The sequence below is a fragment of the Cetorhinus maximus genome, chromosome 3 (assembly GCF_964194155.1).
Source record: "Cetorhinus maximus chromosome 3, sCetMax3.hap1.1, whole genome shotgun sequence".
NCBI classification, from domain to species: Eukaryota; Metazoa; Chordata; class Chondrichthyes; order Lamniformes; family Cetorhinidae; genus Cetorhinus; species Cetorhinus maximus.
Genome location: NC_135881.1, coordinates 197,403,745 through 197,426,417, shown reverse-complemented (window position 1 = coordinate 197,426,417; position 22,673 = coordinate 197,403,745). Strand labels below are relative to the sequence as shown.

General features: G+C 40.7%; 1 protein-coding gene across 9 annotated transcripts in view; it reads right to left on the bottom strand.

Moving 5' to 3' along the window:
• fars2 (phenylalanyl-tRNA synthetase 2, mitochondrial) overlaps positions 1-22,673 on the bottom strand; it is a 493,023-nt gene that overhangs the window by 341,353 nt on the left and 128,997 nt on the right. For all 9 annotated transcript variants that reach the window (XM_078539571.1, XM_078539574.1, XM_078539568.1 and 6 more), the window contains one exon: positions 20,140-20,299. In XM_078539571.1, coding sequence (XP_078395697.1) covers positions 20,140-20,299 — 160 coding nt within the window. The remainder of the gene's footprint in view (positions 1-20,139; positions 20,300-22,673) is intronic.

The following is a 22,673-nucleotide window of genomic DNA, read 5'->3' as shown; positions in this document are numbered from 1 at the left end:
ATATAAATACTGTGGCTACAAGAGCAGGTCAGAGGCTAGGAATCGTGCGACGAGTAACTCGCCTCCTGACTCCCCAAAGCCTGTCCACCTTATACAAGACACAAGTCAGGAATGTGATGGAATACTCCCCACTTGGCTGGATGAGTACAGCTCTCACAACACTCATGAAACTGGACACCATCCAGGATGAAGCAGTCTGCTTGATTGGCACCAGATCCATAAACATTCACTCCCTCCACCACTGATGCACAGTAGCAGCACTGTGTACCATCTATAAGATGCACTGCAGGAATTCACCAAGGCTCATCCAACAGCACCTTCCAAGCCCATAACCACTACCATCTAGAACGACAAGGGCAGCAGCTAGATGGAAACACCACCACCTGGAAGTTCCCCTCCAAGTCACTCGCCATCATGACTTGGAAATATATCACCGTTCCTTCACTGTCGCTGGGTCAAAATCCTGGAACTCCCTTCCTAACAGCACTGTGGGTGTACCTACACCACATGGACTGCAGCGGTTCAAGAAGGCAGCTCACCACCACCTTCTCAAGGGCAACTAGGGATGGGCAATAAATGCTGGCCCAGCCAGCGAAGCCCACATCCCGTGAATGAAAGAAAAAAAAACAAGAAATGACGTAACCAGGCTCACATAACTTCACATGTCCATTAACTGTGCACATTTTGGCTATTGTTCCATTACTTTTAGTTTCACTTTTCTCTTTCCCCCGTGTTTTAAAACTCCTTTCTGCTTTACTCCTCCCAGATTTCTCCCACTTGTTGTCAAGCCTCATTTCATCTCTCCCCTCTCAGGTACTCTGCCCTCATCGCTGCCTCCTTATAAGCAGTAACCCTCACTCCTTTCTCATCAATCTTCCAACTAGCACACCCGATGGGGGTTATTCTTGCAAACTCCATCCTGCCCAGCTCACCTCTCCCACTGCTGACCACGTGAACTCTGCTAACAGATCAGCTCCCAACACCCCTCTCTGCATCTTCCTTCATAATGTCTATTAACTTGTGAACAAATTGTTTGCTATCCATGTGTGCATTGTAGATATTGGAATTACATCATTGCCTTAAAGGAAGCTGTCTGAGGGGTGATAACATCTTGCCACAAAATGAAGCTTCCCCACCTGACTGCATTGTCCATCATTTACTCTGCACAGGCCGTGGTGATGTGGCTCTCACCACCAAATCATACCTCGGTCTATCCCTCTACTCCTCAGGCACTTTCTCCTCACTTGAGCATCTCACCTTCTTCTGTCCATCTTGCCTCTCATTTAAAATTCTTGTTCTCTACTACCCACAAAAGTGCCAGTAAAATTTTCTCACCAAGATATGTTCACTACTTTTCTTCTCAGCTTCTCATTCTTGGTAATGGGTGCTGGGTCAAAATCCTGGAACTCCCTTCCTAACAGGATTATGGGTGTACCTATACTATATGGACTGCAGCGGTTCAAGAAGATGGCTTACCACCACCTTCAAGGGTAATTAGGGATGGGCAACAAATGCTGGCCTAGCCAATGACACCCACATCCCATGAAAGAATTTTTAAAATTTCAACCTCCAACTTAAATCATCATGCCTTTTCTTTGCTGAGTTCACCACTCTCCTATTCCCCTTAATCTCTCCCTCCAAATGAACTTCCCAACATATTTACAGCCACCCACACGACATTGCCATTTCACTTGGCCTCGCTACTCCAGTCATGTGTATCAAAGAGAAGGCCATCTCTGATCATTTCTTTGCATTGGTCTCCACCCACATTTCCCTTCCTCTTTCCAACCCTATTTCCTTCTGTGTCCACCTGTGGAATAAAACTCTCGCCCAATTGACCTAGAACAGCACTTTGCAAATTGCAACGATCTAACCTTTGGCTTTCCAGTTAGCACAGCACTTTTGCAGCTCAAAATATCTGCTCAAATGCACCCTCACCTCTACTTTTGATGCCCTCATCCCTATTAAAGCAATTACTCTTTTACTTTCTCTCAGGCTGTTGCCCCAGTCCAGCCCTTATCTCTAATCCTTTAAGTCCAAAGGACCAAGACTTGAAAAGATATGGTGGACAACTGGTTTAGCCATTCACAGCCAGATATGGCTGGGTCCCATAAAGTAGGGCCCTGCTTTCATCTGCCAAAACTATTCACTCTTTAAGATAACCCCCAGCTTCTTTTCTCGACTGCAAGCCAGCTTCGTAAAACCCTGTCTCCTCCACCCTCACCTCCAACATTGGGAGGGGAGAGGAGTACTGCAAGGATCATTGCGTGGACCTCAGCTATTTACAATATATATAAATGACTTAGGTGAAGGAACCAAGTGTAATGTGTTGATGTTTGTACGCAAAGAAGTTGCAAAAGGATTTCAAAAAGTTAAGTGAGAGGCCAAGAATGTGACAGATCAAGTATAGTGCAGGGAATGTGAAGCTATCCGTTTTGGTAAGAAAAATAGAAAAGCAAAATATTTTTTGTTTGGTGAGAGACTGTTAAATGTTAGTACTCATTGGGGCCTGGGTGTCCTTGTTACGGGATCATAATTGTTTTAAAATGCCTCTGTGAAGTGCCTGAGGACATTTTATTACATTAAACACATTATACAAATTATTGTTGAATCACAGGACGTTAACATGCAGCTACAACAAGCAATTGGGAAAGCATATGCTACGTTAGCCTTTATTACAGAGATTGGAGTAAAGGATTAAAAAAGTCTAACTGTATTCTATAGAGCCTGAGTGAGTACTATGTACAGTTTTGGTTTCCCTACCTAAGGAAGGATATACTTGCTTTAGAAGGAATGCAACAAAAACTGATTTCTGGGATGAAGGGATTGACCGAAGCCGACATTCCTTCCAGTTTAGATGTTTGAGAGTGATATCATTGAAACATATAAAAGTTTTAAGGGGTTTGACAGGGTAGATGCTGGGGTAATGTCTCCCCTGGCTGCAGAGCCTAGAACTAGGAATCACAGTCTCAAGCTAAGAGGTCAGCTATTTAGACAGTGATGAGGAGAAATTTCTTCACTCGGAGGGTTGTGAAGTTTAGAAATTCTCTAGCCTAGACAGCTGCAGAGGCTCAATAATTGAGTATATTCAAGTCAGAAATTGACAGGGATAGCGGGATAGTGTGGGAAGGTATAGCTGAGATAAAAATCAGCCACGATCTTCTTGGATGATGGAGCAGACTCAAAGGCTGAACGGTCTACTCCTGTTGCTATTTTTTATGTTGCTTCTAGTTCTTTTGTCAATCACCTTAAATCTACATTCTCTGGTTATTGACCCTTCAAAGAAAGCACTTTCTCTTTATTTAGCATACCTAAATCCTTCCTGATTTTAAATCTCTTCTTGGCCTTGTCTGATCTAAGGAGAGCAACCACAGCTTCTCCAGTCTATCCACATAATTGTAATTCCTTATCTCTGGAATCCTTCTAGTAAATTTCTTCTGCGCCCTCTCTTAAGTCTTCAGTTCCTTCCTAAAGTGTAGTGCTCAGAATTGGATGTGTTACATTCTCCGTAGAGATTGTTAGCTTTAAAAAAATAGAATTTCCCGTTGATAGCTGGAAGGATGACACATTTCATATTTTAAGACTTTTACTGTAAAAAGCAGTCTAAAAGCACCATTGACTAAATACTACTGTTGGGGCAACTTATATTTTAAACTACAGAACAGATCCTAACCATTTTACTATTAACACAACTGAAAAACCCATTTCACAGGTATACTTTACACTGTTCCTTATGTAATCATTCGATTTTCCTGGACGCAGTCCAAAGTGATTCCTAGCTCCCAAGGGTTTTTTTCTATTCCTATCCTTTACCAGCCTGATCAATTTTAACCCTAGAACTGTCTTTTATGGTAAGGGGTTTTCCTGGTGATTCTCCTTCCAATGCAAGCTAGGCGAATTTTTCATCCTTGTTTCAAATCCTCACAAATTTGGTCTTTTCAATCCAAGCGCAAGCTCCCACCTGCATTCTTGTGTAATGAACCATGAAGACGTTCAGCCTCCAGCTGCTCCTCTCTCGTGCATCCTGACAGACCGCCTATGTTTGTGAGTTTCAGGGATATCTTAGAAACCCTTCCCCTCTCAAAGCCCATCTCGATGGCAATATGAATCACATGGCCTTGAATCTAGGAAGAAATGCTGATTAGCTATCCTTGAGATCCCAATCTTGGAAATAAATGGACAGTTTAAAGCATAACTGTTTACAACCAGACATTCTCAACATCTTCCTAGGACTTTAGAGACCAGCAGTCTAACCACTGTAAACATTGATGCTGCTGCTGCCATTGTCTCCAATGTGAACACTTTACACCTTCACTCTAGGAAAACAACCTGGGCCTCCCTTTAATCTTTAACATTCACGTCACTCAGACCTCATCGTTGTATCAGATGCATTACTTCAGCTAGGATTGAACTTATGCTTTAAATAAATTTAGCATAACTGCTTAGCTTTTGTACTCTGCATCTAGTTATCAATCTTAATTAACTGCTTTGATCACCTGCCCTGCCACCTTCAAAGATATGCACACAAACATCCCCAGGTCTCTCTCTTCTTGCACCGCCCCCCCGCCCCACCTCCTTAAAATTGTATAATTTAGTTTGTGGTTTACCTCCTCATTCTTCCTTCCAAAATGTATCACCTCATGCCTTTCCACATTGAATTCAGTCTGCCCATTTCACCAGGCTACTATCTTTCTCACTGTTTACTACAATTCCAAATGTCATATCATCTGAAAAAAATTAAAATTGTGTCCTGCACCCCAAGTCCAAGTAACTGTAGCATATTGGAAACAGCAGTGGTTCAAGTACTGAACCTTGGGAAATTCTACTATATGCTTCCCTCCAGCTTGTATAACAGCCATTCATCACACTCTCTTTTTCCTATTCTTTAACCAATTTTGCTTCCATGCTGCTCCTGTCCCTTGTATCCCATGGGCTTCAATTTGGTAACAAGCCTAATATGTGGTTATTTATCAAATACCTGTTGAAAGTTCATGTACACAAAGTCAACTGCACTGCTCTCATTCACCCCCTCTGTTACCTCATCTTAATTTCTGTCAAGCAATGCTCCAGCTGCTGGAAGACATTCCCATTGATCCACATTGACCTCAATTTTGTCAGAGCTTTTTAGCTTCATATTTGATATGCTGAATGTGCTGCTGTGATGTTGAGGACAGTTACTTTCATTTCCCCTCAAGCATTCAGCTGTTTCCCCTGTTTGGATCAGGCTGTGATGAGGCCTGGTTCTAGCTGAACCTGAATTCAACATTGATGAACAGGTTTGGTGAGTAGATATCACTTAATGACACTTTTGCTGACTCCATTATTTTCTTGACGAATGGAGGAGGCTGTCACAATGTCATCTACGAGGTTAGATGGGTCCTCTTGTTTTGCAGCTAGGCTATTGTCAGGTAAATGTCACTATCATAGTTGCATTGGAAAAGCTTAGCTAAAGGGATGATTACCTCTGGAGTGCAGGTGTTCAGTAAGCAAGCAAAATGATTCAGGATGCAGAGCTTTTGCTCTACCCAGTGCACTCAGCTATATTTTTAATATTATCTGGACTGACATTTAAATGGTCCTTAACTTTGGAGAAAGCCAAGTAGGATCATCAACTTGGTAGTTTTGGCAGAAGACATTTGCACATACTTCAGCCTTCTTATTTGCACTCACTTGCTGGGTTCTGCTAAAGAGGAGGATGGGGATGAGTCTCCTCTCCTCGTTAGTTGATTGATTGTTCACCACCATTCTCAACTGCATATGGTGAACTCTTTCACCCTGTCTACAGCTGACTGCTTTTGGTATTTGGCATGCAGGTAGCTTTCTGTTCTAGCCTGGTAACTCATTCTAAGGTTTACACAGGATTACATAGGATATACGGCACAGAAACAGACCATTGAGCACAACCAGTTCTTGACAAGTTTATGCTCAACTTGAGCCTCCCATCTTTTCCCATCTAAATCTATCTTTGGGTTCCAATGGACTTCATCCTAGGGTCTTAAAAGAGGTAGCCAATGAGGTAGTAGGTGCATCGGTGTTAATTTTCCAGAATTCTTTGGATTCTGGAAAGGTTCCATCAGACTGGAAAGTAGCAAATATAACCCCTCTATTCAAGGAGGGAGGCAGAAAACAGGAAACCATAGGCCAGTTAGCTTGATGTCTGTCGTGGGGAAGGTGTTAGAATCGATCATTAAGGAGGTTATAGCCAGAAAGCATGAATGGGTCTTTCTCTGATTGCTAGGATGTGAAAAGTGGAGTCCCGCAGGGGTCTGTGCTGGGGCCTCAACATTTTACAATTTATATCAATGATTTAGATGAGGGAAGCAAAGGCATGGTAGCTAATTTTGCAGATATCACAAAGATAGGTAGGAAAGTGTGTTGTGAAGAGGACATAAGGAGTTTGACATACAGATAGGTTGCATGAGTGGGCAAAAATCTGGCAGATGAAGTATAATCTGGAAAAATGGGAAGTTGTTCATCTTGACAGGGAGAATAAAAAAGCACAGTCCTACTTAAACGGAGAACAACTGCAGAATTCTGATGTGCAGAGGGGTCTAGGTGTTCTAGTGCATGAGTCACAAAAAGTTAGTATGCAGATACAGCAGGTAATTAAGAAGACTAATGGAATGCTATCCTTTATTATGAGAAGAATTGAACATAAAAGTAAGGATGTTATGCTTCAATTATACAAGGCATTGGTGAGACCACATCTCAAATACTGTGTGCAGTTTTGGTCTCCTTATTTAAGGAAGGATGTCAATGCGTTGGAGGTGATTCAGAGGAGGTTTGCTGGATTGATATCTGAAATGAGCTGGCTGTTTTATGAGGAAAGGTTAGACAGACTGGGTTTGTTTCCACTGGAGTTTAGAAAAGTGAGGGATGACTTGATTGAAGTATATAAGATCCTGAACGGTCTTGAGAAGGTGGACATGGAAAGGATGTTTCCTCTTGTGGGTGAGTCCAGAACTAGAGGATACTGTTTTAAAATTAGGGGATGCCCTTTTAGGGCAGAGATGAGGAGAAAGTTTTTCTCCCAGAGGGTCGTACAACTTTAGAACTCTGCATCAGAAGGCAGTGGAGGCAGGGTTATTGAATATTTTTAAGGTGGAGGTAGGTTGATTCCCTTGCCTAACAAGAATCTAAGGTTATCCGCAGTAGGTGGGAATGTGAAATTCAAAATACGAACAGATCAGCCATGATCTTATTGAATGGGCTCGAGAGGCCGAATGCCTACTTCTGCTCCTATTTCGTATGTTCGTAGCTATCTATTCCCTTCTCCCTCATATGCTTGAGAAGAATGAAAAACTCGATCTTGTTTCTGTTTGCCTGCCAACAGAGAATGGTGCTAAGGCTTTGACTACTCTCCTCGAAGCCCTAGTACCAATAATGTTGTTATACAGGAATATATTTCCCACCAGCCACCGCCACCACCCCGCTCCCTCCACCCCACCAAATATATTTTAATTAAAAAGAAAATCCAGTTTCTCCTTAAATGCATCTATACTATTCACTTCAACCGCTCCCTGTAGTAGCAAGTTTCACCTTCTCACCTATCTTTGGGGAAAGAAGTTCCTTTTGAATCCCCAATTGGATTTCTTAATAACTAAATTATATTGATAGCCTCTAGTTATGATCTTGCCTGCAGAAGAAAACATTCTCACTTCTTAAAATTTCACATGCACTTAGTTCATGGCTCATCCCATCATTCAATGTCATGTATACCCATACAATCTCCTTGGTAAATACTGAAGCAAAATAATTATTTAATATTTCAGCCATCTCCCTACAGTTGACTGTGATATTATCCTGTCTATCCTTTAGTAGCCCTATTCCATTCACAGCCTTCCTATTTTTGTTGATGCGCCTGTAAAATATTTCACTATTTTGTTTTTTGCTCCTTGATAATTTAATTTCATAGCTCCTCTTTGCTTTCCTAATTGGTTCTTGACATCTCTCTTAATTTACTTTGTAATCTCTCTTAACCTACACTCCTCTGCTGTCTATGTACTTAATACATGCCTCTATCCTAACCCTCGGGTGTTATCTCCACCACTGAAGGTGAGTGCAGGTAATGTTTTTGCCCATTTGTTAGTCTGTTTGCCTGTAATCAATATATCTAAAAAAACTAATGGATGGATTTCGACAAAATTTGGTACACAGGTTGGTTTCGGCCCAAAGAAGAACTGATTAGTTTTTGGAGGAGTTGCGAATCCGGATCCTGGAATCTTTTTGAAGGATCCATTAACTTTGGGAGATAGGGCAAATTGGCTTTTAGTTTAGAATGCTTTATTTAGAATGTTTATTACAATGGTATTTGCTGGCAAAATAGTTGAGGGTCATTTAGAATATTGGAAAATTTTAACTGAACCACAAGTAGAATTTTTAAAATACTTACAGATTCATTCTGATTTATTTCTTCAAAGAGGTATCTGGGTAGGTAAATCACAAAAAATGACAAAAAAAGATGAACACATTAGTAACTGTGCTCATATGCCAAGTATACAATTACTAACCCTACCGCTCATCAATCTTCTCGCTTGCTCGCCACTTCCCTCTCCTGAGCAAGAGAGGTGACAAGCAGGAGTGGCAGCCAGTGGAAGGGTCAGCAAGCAGGTTGCAGGAAAGATAAGTATCATGAGGATCACATAATGAATACTGCTATTTTATTACCTCTGCCAATGAAGATGGTTGTTTTCCCCCATTAGTTAGTCTGTTAGTTTGTTTATTCTCTTGGCACATCATTTTATACCTTCAGAATGCCTGGCTCAATGGAAATGGAGGAACAGAAAGCACTGAGTCATGGAATTACAGATTGTAGCATATATACTTCTGCTGCTGATCCACAAGTGTTTCATGGATTCCTAGTTTTGGACTGCTACATCTGTCCTTAGTCTGATCCACTTAGCACAGTAGTGGTGTCTTAACACATGATCACTGTGAAAGATTAGATACCCTTCACAAAGACTTTGTAGCGGTCACTCCTCTCAGTGCTATCGTGCATAGATGTTGAGTAGTTAGTCCCACATGTTGGCCCCCCCACAATATGATGCAGGCCCATTCGAGCGGCTGTGTTCTTCAGAACTTGGGTAGCTTGGTCAATGTTAATACTACCAAGACACTCTAAGTGGCATACTTTCTGTGCCCTTGCTTTCCTCAGTGTTTCCTCCAAATGGTGTTTAACAAGGAGTTCTGATTCATCGGCTGAGGGTAGGTGGTTATCAGCAGTAGATTTCCATAGTTATGTTTGATCTGAAGCTTTAAAACTTCATGCTGTTATGACCACAGCAGGTGTTAATTATTGTGCAAACCAAATCCCAGAGGGAAACTTGACTTATAGGTCATACACTTTCCTTTGTATGCTGAAAACAAGAGGCAAACGTACTGATCTCAGCAGCAAGAAGTCCAGTAACACTTTGGGATCTTAAAAATTAAAAATAAAATTTCTATTAACAAGAATAAAAGAAAACTTAAGCGCACAACATTACAGTTGTACATTTAAAATTAGTCTTACAAACCATTCCCCCAAAAGACACCCTACTTGGTCACACCCACAAGTAAACACCTTTCAGGCAACACTCCCTTATAGATGTTTAACTATAAAAATCCAGGAATATTACCCAAGTTCAAACAGCTGTAGCTTTAACAGAGACATACCACATGACCTTTTAAACTCTGTCCTACTCTGCTGTGGGAATCCAAAACTTCAGAATAAGGCTACTTTTTGCAGCCTAAGACTTTTTTGGCTTGACTGGGTGGCTGATTCAAACTGCATCTTCTCCTAGCCTAGAACTGTTTCCAGGAGATCTTCCTCACATAGCCAACAGCTAACAGCCAATAGCTACCCTAAGCTCTCCAGGGTAACTCTAAAATACCTTTCTCCCCCTTTCATCTCATGTTCCATTGTTCTCACACCTCTTTGAAATTCAAATCCTTCCAAACATAAAATCTTTAATGTTTTTATTTGCCTCTGCTTTCAGGTCAATAAAATGTAATATGCCCTCTTCTGTTTACCTATGGAACACCTGCAAGATGCAAACGTGTTTCTTGTCACCTCTGACTTCCCTTTGGTATTCAAACAAACTCCAACTTTATTAAAAATTCAAATGTTAGATCCAACCTAGTCACTTGTACCTCAAACCTAAGGCCTCTATGCTTTCATGTTTTAAATTCCCAGACAGCCTGTCTTCTAGTAACCTTCCCCAGCTTAATTAAATCATTTATATATACACACACACCCTTCTTCACAGAATAACACAATATTCCTCAAACATATTTTAAAATTAACATTCATTCTCACGATGCTAGAATCAATTTTGAGGAATCCCAGAGCCACACCTGCCCCACCACAACTGTGTTAGGGCCAATCTATTTATATATATATTAGCAGAAATTAGACAGGCTAGCATAATGATCGATGAGCAACACAGGTTATTAAACCTGTAAGTATGAATAGAAAATTCATGAAACAGACAAATGGAATCCTTAATTTTGTATCTCAGAGGATTGAATACAAAAGCAAAGAATTAATATTGAACTTCACACAAGACCTTAGTTAGACAGATTTTAAAACCAGGACTTGGCACAGTACTTTGTAGGGAGCAAAATAACAATAATTTTAAAATAAAATTTAGATTAGCCAACATCAGGTGCTGTACAATAAAGATTACTATAGCCATTACCAACAACAGGACAAAGAAAAATAAGGTGAAAGCGTAGAGGGACCCTATATAAGAACATAGAAAGAAGATGATGTCATATATGGGATGATGTAGGCTTGCAAGTACAGAACTCAAATAGGATGCCTTGGCTCTAAGAATATTCACGAGGTATAGAGAAGAACAAATTAAGAAATCATGTTCCTATTTGGCTAGGACACTTATGATAACACCTGAATAGCTCACATCAGAATAATGTGCTGACATCAAAAAAATAAAATGGCAATCTGTAGCCCTTGGAGGAATAGGACGTAATCCCAGGAAACTAGCACTACACATTGTGAAGAGAGATGCATGTAATTTGTACAGGAGGCTTACAATATTTATCTGCCAGTTGTACTTATCTACTTATCTGTGATGCAATGCAAACTAATGCAGGTCCCTTCTTTACCAATGACAATGTTTCAACCATGGCTCAGTTGGTGGAACACTCACATCTGAATCACAAGGTTCTGGGTTCAAGTCCCACTCCAGGGCTTGAGCACAAAAATTAAGGCTCACATTCCAATGAAGTGCTGAGGGATTGCTGGATGTGCCATCTTTTGAATGAGACTTTAAGTCAAGGCCCTGTCAGCCTGCTTAGGACGTAAAAGATCCCAAGACACTATTTTGAAGAGGAGCTGGGGAGTTGTCCCCTGGTGTCCTGCCAATATTTATCCTTCAATCAACATCCCAGAAAACAGATTATCTAGTTACTATCAAATTGCTGTTAGTGGGAGTCTGTTGAGCATTACAACAGTGGCCACACTTCAAAAAGTATTTCATTGGCTGAAAAGCACTTTGAGGTGTCCGGTGGTCGTGAAAAGTGCTATAAAAATGCCAGTCTCATTTTCTTTTTTAATGCTGCCTAACACCTGCTTTCAACTATCAGCACCTCAGCCACATTGGGCACATCATCTACCCATGTTACAACACCAGACGCAAGTAAATTGACAACTTGGATCCAATATGTATTATTGATCCTGCTCTGACTGAGGGGAAGCATAAGCCAATGCTAGAGAATGTACATATGAAATGAGTAGACAGTCACATTGCCAACCTTATCATCCCCACTGTTTTTTTTATCTTAGCAGATATAACTCCTGAAATAGAAAATCAGCTGTTAGTGAGAGTAGGGAGATATAACTGGCTAGGATTTAGAATAATAATCTTCTGTACTGGGGTCTGGTTCTTATCTGCTTCAGGTTAATTGATGTTGTTGCCTTTTGAAATTACCATATAACTCTGAATAGAAGCACAGGGTAAAAATATATGCTGAACAATCAGAAAATAAAGAAATGTTAGTACTTCAGTGTCACATCCACATGACACATTCATTTTTTAAAATTCATTCATGGGATGTAGGTGTCATTGCCAAGGCCAACATTTATTGCCCATCCCTAATTGCCCTTGAGAAGGAGGCTGTAAGCCACCTTCTTGAACCGCTGCAGTCCATGTGCCAGGAAACGAGACCAATTTTCAAATTAATGGTTGCCTACAGACTATTAGACTTGAAGGAATTCAGCACTATACAAATACATGGGCCAGAATTTTACGCTTGGCGTGCGCCTGACATACCAGAATGTAATATGACGCACGATGACGTCGGGCGTGCGTCCCGACGTCATCGCGCACTCGCGCAACATTTCATTTGGCAGGTGCACACCGGAGTCGGCTGTGGGCCCACCGATAATTGAAAGGCCTATTAAGGCCATTAACGAGCTAATTAGCTTGAAAGTTACGCTGCCCGTTCAACCTAACGGTTGGCAGGCAGGCGAAAAGGGCAAGCAGCCTTTACATTTTTTAGGAAACCTCATCCTTCCTAAAGCTAACACAAATTAAATAAAAACTTTAGATGGGACATGTTTTTATTTTCAAAATAATGTGACACAGTCAAGAAGGGACATGTTTCATTAAATTTTTAATGTCTTTATTTATTTTTTTTAAAAGCGCTTCAAACTCACTGAGGCAGCTCCGTGCCTCAGGGAGATTGAAGCGCTCTTCCGCGCGCATGCGCACGATGCACACCAGGCCCGCTCTCCCTCCTCCCCCACCCACACAGGTAGAGCTCAGCACTACCGCTCACGATCCAGGCAGGGCGGGCGCCTTAACTGGCCTACCCGCATGAAATCGCGGTGTGGAGACGATCATGGGCAGCAATTGGGTCCCCGACCGCCCCGCCCGCTCCCACCAAGCCCGATGAGGGGAAAATTCAGGCCATGATTATTAAAATTTCCAGCAGTATGGGTAGTGAAAACAAAATATAAATGTTCCTTGTTGTTAGACATCATACAGCAACTGAAAATTGTGAAAAAAATATACTGAAATTAACGGCATAACTGAGTAAGCTTATACTTTCTAGTGTTCAGCTTAGCAGATCTGAAATGTGTACTCTGTTTCTTTACTCCACAGATGCTGCTTGACCTGCTGAGTATTTCCAGCATTTTCTGTTTTTATTTCAGGTTTCCAGCATCTGCAGTATTTTGCTTATACATCAAGGTACATCATCTGAACCTCAAGGTGTGTTAGGTCCTGGAAACACAGGTCAACATGTGTTACTCTATATGAACATAGAGCTTGTGGGAAAACCTTATTCATTGTTCTTTCTGCCAATGATGGATGTAGGTTTCTATCATCAAGTTGATTGGGTCACAAAATGAAGAGCTGCTGCAGCATTTTAACCATGTGGTTTCAAGCTTTGCTATTTTCCTGTGAATTAAAACCATATGCTTCCCTGAGTATATGATGTGATCTCAAAATTACAGATTGGGAAAGTTTGTTTTACTCCCTGGACTGTGCTCGAGTTAGCTGGGTCAAACAGTGCTTAAGAGGAGTTTTGATGGAGACGTAAGGGAATAGAGGGATACGGAAATAGGGTGGGAAAAAGTAATTAGAGGGGGAGAAAGCTCATGTGGAGCATAAACACTGTGTTAGGAACTAGAGATAATTTAAGTACGTTATATTTGTATTTGTGGGCGTTAGGAATGAGTTTTAGATTTAAGTTTAAGCTCAATTTGTATTTCTGGATTTATGTGTTAAGGGAGAACTTGAGTTTTAGTTTCACTTTAAAAGATGCCTGCATTTTAATGAGGTTTATGACTCTTGAAGGGAAGTTTAAACAAACACAAGGTAGAAAAAAACGGTGCTGTTGCCTAGCAACAGCGATCCAGCGAGAGGCCCCACACAGAGACAAAGAAACCTAAAGCAGTTTGAGTTCAGTTGGTCATTCTACTCTAAGATGAAGGTAGCAATTTAAGTTTCTCTCTAGTTGAAATACTAACAGATTGCTGAGGAGTATTAGTCTAACAATCTTAGATGAATTGCTCTAAAGTTAAAGTAACAGTGAATGTCAAGTGAGTTCTGGATCTCAAGGGAGATACCAAGTTGTCAGCAGTCTACAGGGAGAGGGAACTACAGAGAGCAGGTCCTAAAGGAAAAAGAGAAAGACCCAAGAAGCCCTTTTAAGTTAAGTCAAAAGGAAAGAACAGGAATCTGAAAAAGGTCCCGTTAAGTGAAGTTAAGAGTGAGGATCAGGGAAAGGCTCCAAGCTTAAAGAGGGAAAGCTGCAGGACGCAGACTTGAAGCAAAATAGGCCTGCGAGAAGACAGAAGATCGAAGGAGACAGCCGAAGGTCTGTAACTCTTTACTATGGGCACGTGAAGCAGTGGTGTTCTGTTGGCATGGCGAAATCAGTGAGAGAGAGTACTTGAAGGAAGTTTGAATGCACGTGCGATCCAGGATAGAGGAATATCGGAAGGAGAGTTTGAAACCCTGGAGGTGGACCCTTGGGGAAGGCGTCCAAGAGAAAGCATCGTTTGGGGGAAGATTCCAAAGTGGGTTCTTCAAGAGTGGAGAGGAAAAAACAGAGTTAACGTTTCAAGTCCATACGACTCTTCTTCAGAGCATGTGAAGCAGAGGTGTTCTTTTGAGTCATATGGATTCAAAATGTTAACTCTGTTTTCTTCTCTCCACAGATGCTGTCAGACCTGCTGAGTTTATCCAGAATTTTCTGTTTTTGTTTCAGATTTCCAGCAGTATTTTGCTTTTATCTTCAAGAGTGGAAATTGGAAACCCGTGTGAAAAACAAAGTTCAGTGAGACTGGTTGGCTCACTGTGTGACAAGCGTCCGGAGGGAATTGATGAGGGATCCATAGCACTTGTTTGGGGTGGCATCTCTCACTTGGTTTCAGAGTGTGGTGTCCCTAACCACAGGTCACCTAGTGGTTTACATGGACTGTGTACTTACTGTGAATATTAGAGCATACAAAAGCTTTTGTAAATTGTGTTATCCTTACAAATCTGTATATATCCATAACAATATAGTTGTGGGTGAAGGAGTATTGTAATATAGTTCATCATTTCTTGTTTAATAATTATTTTATTCTTTTGTTAAAAGTTCATCAGCTGACTCCTGTGACTCAGTTCAGTAGCCATTCTCCAAGTTTCTAAACCAAAAAAAAGTTAGGATCTATCAAACCGGGTTCTACCCTGGGATCTGGCTAGTCCAGTAGTAACATCAGCTGGGATCATAACAACTGACATAGACCATTTGGATCAAATATATAAATTCTACAGTACAGAAGCAGGGTATGTAATTCTATTTATGTGGTGTTTCAATCCACGTGACTTGACTTAGAAAGCCTGCTGTTGGTTGATGTCCATCATAACACCAAACATGAGCCCAAATATACTAAGACTCTGCAAGACTCTTCCCATAAAAGAAATAGCACTGCCCCCAGGCCACAACACAGGTTAAAGCGTATTATTACTTTACAGGAGTCTCATCAAAGGATGGCAAGACACTTAAACTGCAAGATAAGGTCATCACCCAAACCTTGAGATCATGATTACAGTATTGAAGTTTATTGAAGCTGCCCGCAGAAATTCATCACCATCCTCTGCCTGCTGCACGATGACATGCAAGCTGTGATCCTTACCAACAGATCTGCCCCAGAGTGCAAACTGGGGTCAAACAAGGCTGTGTCATTGCACCAACGTTCTTTTCTATGTTCCTCACCGCAATATTCCATCCCATCTCCAAGAAGCTCCCCGCCAGAGTGGAGTTACCCTACAGGATGAGTGGGAAACTACTCAACTTACGATGCCTCCAATCCAGAATCAAGATCATTCCAACTTCTCTCATCGAACTATAGTACATTGATGATGTGTGCGTATGCGCACACTCAGAGGCTGAGCTCCAAACTATCATCGTGCATTCATGGAGGCATATGAAAGAATGGGCTTTAAGTTAAACAACCAGAAGACAAAGGTCCTCTACCAGCCTGCTCCTGCTGCGCCACACATCTCCCCCACCAAACTATCGAGATCCACGGCAAACCATTGGACAATGTTGATCATTTCTCATACCTTAGGAGCCTCTTCTCTGCGAGGGCAGACATCGACAACGAAACTCAACATCGCCTCTAGTGTGCCAGCACGGCCTTCGGCTGTCTGAGGAAAAGGGTGTTTGATGGCAAAGACCTCAAATCCAGCAACCTGCTCATGGTCTAACAGGTCTGCAGTGCTACCTGCCCTCCTGTATGCGTCAGAGACAATGATAACATAAAGCAGACACCTTAAATCCCTGGAGAAATATCACCAGCGGTGCCTCTGCAAAATCCTGCAAATTCAATGGCAGGATAAGTGCTCCAATATCAGTGTCCTTTCTCGGACCAACATCCCCAGCATCAAGGCACTGGTTAATGATTAATCAGCTATGTTGGATGGGTCACATCGTCTGCTTGTCTGACACAAGACTCCCAAAACAAGTTCTCTACTCCGAGCTTCATCGCAGCAAATGGTTACCAGAAGGGCAGAGGAAACTTTTCAGGAACAGCCTCAAAGTATCCTTGAAAAAATGCAACATCCCCACTGATTTGTGGGGATCTCTTGCCTGAGACCGCCCAAACTGGAGAAGAAGCAACCGCAAAGGTGCCAACCATTTCAAACGTCCCCAAAAGGCTCATGTGGAGACCAAGCGCAAACAGCGGAAGAAGCATACCAAAATCCAAGCATCCCACCTGCCTGCCTCATCAAACACTACCTGTCCCACCGGTGTGCAGATCCAGCACTGGACCTTTTAGTCACCTCAGGATCCACAACCCCAGAGTAGAAGAAACTCATCCGCAGTCTGGAGGAACTGCCTAAGAAGTGTTAGAAATCTTTTGAAAAACCAAGAGCTGAATGGCTGGATAAAATTTGTGTGGAGGACATCAACTGTGCCATAATAATATATTCAGTGTTGAACACAAATGATTGAATTACTTGCTAATTCTCAGGTGATGTAAAGTTCCAACCAGTTAATGGATTATATTTGATTAAATGGCACAACCTTGTATCAGATAAATTTAGTAACCACAAGATCCCACTAATCAATTCTAGGGTGAGAAAACATGCAACAGCCTTGGCTGACACACGCAATATGACATTGACAATAAATTACTAGGGGCTGTTTACTACGTACAACTTATGAAATAGTGACAGAAGGTCTTTCTCATGAATAAAGTAATCCCTTCAAATTTGCTGCCCCCACTTTATTCTATGCCTGTTTATTCTGGGTATTAACCACTGTAAATCACTGAATTATTGTGAAGCAATCATAGCATATAACTTGCGTCACAATTGAAATCACTCTATTATGCAGAGCGGCGAAGCTTTGATATAAGCATATGTGTGATGATGAACAACTGAGAAACAATAAGAGTGAATTGCTGCTAGATGGTTCAGCAAAATTGCATTACTTACCTTGTAGTGCTTCTTCATTCTTCAACTGATCTTCCACACACAAAAAATGTGACAAAGACAGACATTTTTGTTTTTATGTAGTTTAAAATATCAAAACTAAAGCAAGATTAGAAATGGGCATCTGTCACCTATGTGTCTGAGCTGTCTATGAAATTTCCTTTACTCTAGGTGAGAATTAGATTGTACACTTCTAATTATTGTGAAACAGAAGGCCTTTCAGCACTGTGGTGTTTGACGTCCAGGTAAGATAAGGGTAGTTTTGTTCATCTGGCCTCTTCATGGGAAATTTCATTCACTGGAAGTCCCAAGAATTTGAGCACTTTTTTGATTCATTCACACGATGTAGGCATAGCTGGCTTGGCCAGCATTTATTGCCCATCCCTGGTTGCCTCGAGGAAGCGGTAGTAAGTGGCCTCCTTGAACTGCTGCAGTCCATGTGCGGAACCCATGTGGTCGAAAGTAATGTTAAGGAGGGAATTCCAGGATTTTGGCCCAGTGACGGTGAAGGAATGTTGATATAGTTCCAAGTCAGGATGGTGTGGGGAGCTTGAAGATGGTGGTGTTCCCATGTGCCTGATGCCCATAGGTGGTAGAGGTTGGAGTTTGGAAGATGTTGTTGAAAGAGCCTTTGTGAGTTGTTGCAGAGCATCTTGTAGATGGTACAGACTGCTGCCACTGTCCACTGGTGGTGGAGAGAATGTTTAAGTTGGTGGATGCAGTGTCAATCAAGTGGCTGCCTTGTCCTGGATTGTGTCAAGTTTCTTAAGTGTGGCTGGAGCTGCAGTCATCCAGTTAACTGGGGAATATTACATCAACTCCTGACTTGTGCCTTGTGGATGGTGTATAGGCTTTGGGAGTCAGGTGGTGAGTTACTGGCCACAAAATCCCAGCCTTGGACCTGCTTTTGTAGCTGGTCCAGTTAAGTTCCTGGTCAATGAATTCAAATCCCACCATGGCCACTGGGTAATTTAAATTCAATTAATTAAATCTGGAATAAAAAGCTAGTATCAATAATGGTGACCATGAAAATACCAGGTTGTCGTGAAAACCCACCTGGTTTATACAACATACTACTGCTCACTTTTTTACAGCTAAAGGGACTTTGCTCCTCACAACAGACCACTTAATACTCCGGCCAGAGTCTGTATTGTCTCACTATTAGATTACTCAAACATTAACTATCAAACATACTATTAATTTATCGTACCTAGGTGAGGTTTTGTGTTTCTTGTTCAAATTTCCCAGGGTCTGATCTTATTTATGTTTCCCAGGAGACTAAACAATTAGCATCAGATAAAGAATCTTGAGAATATAGTGGTAGCCTATCCTGTATAGGGTGATTATACAGAAGAATACAAAAGCTATGCTTTTTAGGTTGTATAGAAAGGCCATTAACCAATCGTATGCTCCCTAGTTAAGCACGTAGAGCCAACATAGAACTGTCAAAAGCAAACAAATGGTCTTTAGAATGTGAAGGGCTAAAGCTCAAACTGGAATTATATAATCGGCATGGAGAATATGCTACACCTGAGACACATTCGTACAGCGTCCCTTTTGCACTGAAACACATATTGTTGTGACTAAATCAAAACAAAACAAAGCACTTTCAGTGGTTATGCTACTCGACCAGGAATTCAAAGGCCTGGAATACTGATCTGGAGGTATGAGTTCAACTCCTGCCATGGTAACTGCGGAATTTAAATTCAATTAAATAAATCTGAAATAAGAAGCTAGTATCAGACCATGAAATTGCCGAATTGTTTACACATATCCTTTAGGGAAGGAAATTTGCCATCCTTACCCAATGTGGCCTATGTGTGATTCCAGACCTTGCTTTTTAACATCTCATTTGTGGCTTCCAACCTTTTTCAGTTGGATCGCATTAACATGAAAAAAGCCTAAAATAAATTAAGACAAGTAAAAGCTGTGTTTTTATTGTGGGATAAAAAGCTATTCATTATACTGCACTTTTACAATTTCAAATAATTATCTTAACAGAAAACTTCATCGTGCTCAAAATAAACCAATTCGAGTGGTATAGCTATACCAAGGTTATAGATGGATCAAGAGACAGGTTTTATGGTTGCGACCATTATTGTTTCTATATAGGTGATGATAAATTACTCTGAATGTGCTATTAGAAGCTTTTTGTTATCACGAGAATCAATAGCCCAAAAAATCTGTCATAATTCCACCCATCTTAAGTTTGTTATAAAGATGACTTCATTGATAAAATGATAACAAAAAATAATCAAAAATATGATAATTTGGATTTAGGTCTATTTTAAATTTGCTTTTTTTTCTACTGATACATAAATTCAATGTTTTTTTATTACATATGCAAATTACGCATTTTATCAGAGACAGTTGACAATTTGCCAAGAATTTGTTTTAGAAATGCTGAATCTTCATCTTGGGGCACCCAACAGTTTTTATTTTAGGCAACTTTTAAAAAAAGTCTCTTCAGGTTGAAAAAAAGGTTGTCCACCCCCCCCTTTCTAGACCCACAGCAATGTGGCTGACTTAGCCACCTTCTGAAATGGCCTAGCAAGCCACTTGTTGTACTCAATAGGGCAATTAGGGATGGGCAATAAAACTGGTCTTACCAGTGTCATCACAATGTAAATTAATAAAAGTAAGTGAAATGAAAGTCACGTGCAAGCATTAAGATCAGGTCACGTATGCATAATAATACTTTACATACCTTTCCCAAAAAGGTGCGTCATGACTTTCTTCAGGGTCTGCTTTAAAGCAAACTCAAGTAGTTTAACTGCCTCCAGTGTGTGTATCTCTTGTTTATAGGGTGTGCGGCATCCCTTCTCAAAGATGCAAAGTTCTTCACCATGTTGCACATTAGCAAACAACTGGAAATAAGAGAAGTCCCTCTGGTTAGTTAAAGTGACAGGAACTAGTTAGAAGTTCTTCATTTATAGGCTTGATCCTTCTCCCCATCCATCAACATTTTAATTTTATTTTATCAAAATTACAGATTTATCATTATAAAGTAATTCCATTTAGTTTAAGGGAAAAAAACAATAAAAATATACAGGAGTGATTTTAATGCCATACATCAAGTTTCAAGTGACATTTATAAATCATGGTGATATCACTTGGCAACTTTGATGGAGTTATTGCCTTATAAACTCATCATTGTCCATGTTCCTTTCTATATGCACAGGTATAGTATTTGTACACTGGTTACTAAAATAATTTTACAAACCCTACTATCACCCATTCCAATTTGAATCCATTATTCTGTAAAAGGAAACTTGTACATCAGATCAGTGAGGAGCACTGTTTTGTGGCACGTTACACTTATTGTGCCCAAATATTCCATAGTGGAATGAATGTACAAGAACAATAAAAAGGTGAATGCTTCAAAGTGCTTTGCAAGGTGAGAGGGTCACCTAGCAAGAAGCAAATGGATTTGGGAGGTGAAAAAATAGAAGAAGCAAGGCTCAGTTAAAGAGCTGATTACTTTTTTTTAAGGTCAACCTTTAAAACAAGGAGGGAGGTAATAAGGGAAAGGGGATTTAGAAAGGAATTCTAGAAAGTAGGACCATGGTAGCTGAAAGATCAGCCTATGGTGATGAAGTTAAAGGAGGGGGCAACAAGTAATAATCCAGATTCAGAGGAAAGGAGGGTATAGAGAACATAAGAACATAAGAAATAACAGCAGAAGTAGACCATATGGCCCCTGGAGCCTAATCCACCATTCAACACAATCATGGCTGATCTTCTGCCTCAATTCCAATTTCCTGTCCCCTCTCGATATCCCTTGATTCCCTGTGAGATCAAAAATCTTTCTATATCACCCTCAAATATATTCAATAATAGAGCATCCACAATACTCCGGGGTAGAGAATTCCAAAAAATTCACAACCCTTTGAGTAAAGAAATTTCTCTTCAAGTCAGTCCTAAATGATCAGACCCTTATCTTGAGATTGTGCTCCCATGTTCTAAATTCCCCAGCCAGCAACAAACAAGACATTAGATTGGAGATACTTCCCACATCAGATGTAGCTGAATCACAAAAAGATCTGGAGATGATTATGAGGACTTGGAATGAACTAATTACGTCATAAGTCATCAGTGCAGTTTGGTGAGGTTGGTGGTAATGGCTGTTCTGAATTAGCAGAAAATGGTGAAGGGTGCAGATATGGCCAGCAAGGAGGGAATTTGAAAAGTACAATGCACAAGGTGATGAAACATGGGCAACTGTGAAAGAGGACAGTGTGGATGTGAGGTTTAAAGTTGTGCGCCGGGTGAAACGGTTCTAAAGGTTGCATATTACTGGATTCAGTTTGAGTAGGAGGCGCACTGCAATTAATAAACAAATCATCTCAACGACCATTTCAAAATATTACATTTGCAATAAGGTGTAAAATTATGGAAAAGTTCAGTTCTCCCACTCAACTAAAAGAAGCAACATTTTTTATTGAAAAGAACTTGGCGAAGTTTTGCTTGTCAATCTTTGTGACACAATGATGCAATCTGGGTTAAAATGATCTATTTTTCAAACTCATCTCTGACATATTGCAACTACAATGAAATCTTGCTGCTCTTTCTCCTGTGATAGAGAACAGTCTGTTTAAATATTGCTTACCGGTATTTTTAAAATTATCCAATTAAACGACCGGATCACGCACAGTGTCTATTCCTCTGATGAATTAATATTTAGCTACTTCTAGCATAGCTGTAACACGATTACTGTGGAAATACCCATGCAGTAACATTCTACAAGTGCTCTTCAATTCATCTCTGAAGTACTGGTGGAATGAAGAAATTAAATTAGGGTTCTCAGGTGTAAAAATGTAGATTTACAAATCTAATGATGCTTCTACCCTAGAATTAACCCCTTCCTAACTCACCCAATGGCTTAGTGCAGGTATATACCCGGATGAGGTACTAAGCTATAAAGAACAGGAAAGTTCCAAATAAAGTTAAGTCTCGCATTTCTACAGTGCCTTATCACATCTCTCAAATATCTCAAAGCATTCCATAGAAAGTGAATTGCTTTGAGTGCATTGACTGGATCTTTGCAATTACCTGCTTTATTACAAGTTGTGCATAAACAGGTGCATCATCTGTTAATTTGTCGATTAAAATCATAGAATGGTTACAGCACAGAAGGAGGCCATGCCTGTGCCAGCTCTCTGCAAGAGCAACTTAGTCTCATTCCTCTGTCTTTTCTCTTAGCTCTACCAATTTTCTCTCCTCAGATAATTAATTATCCAA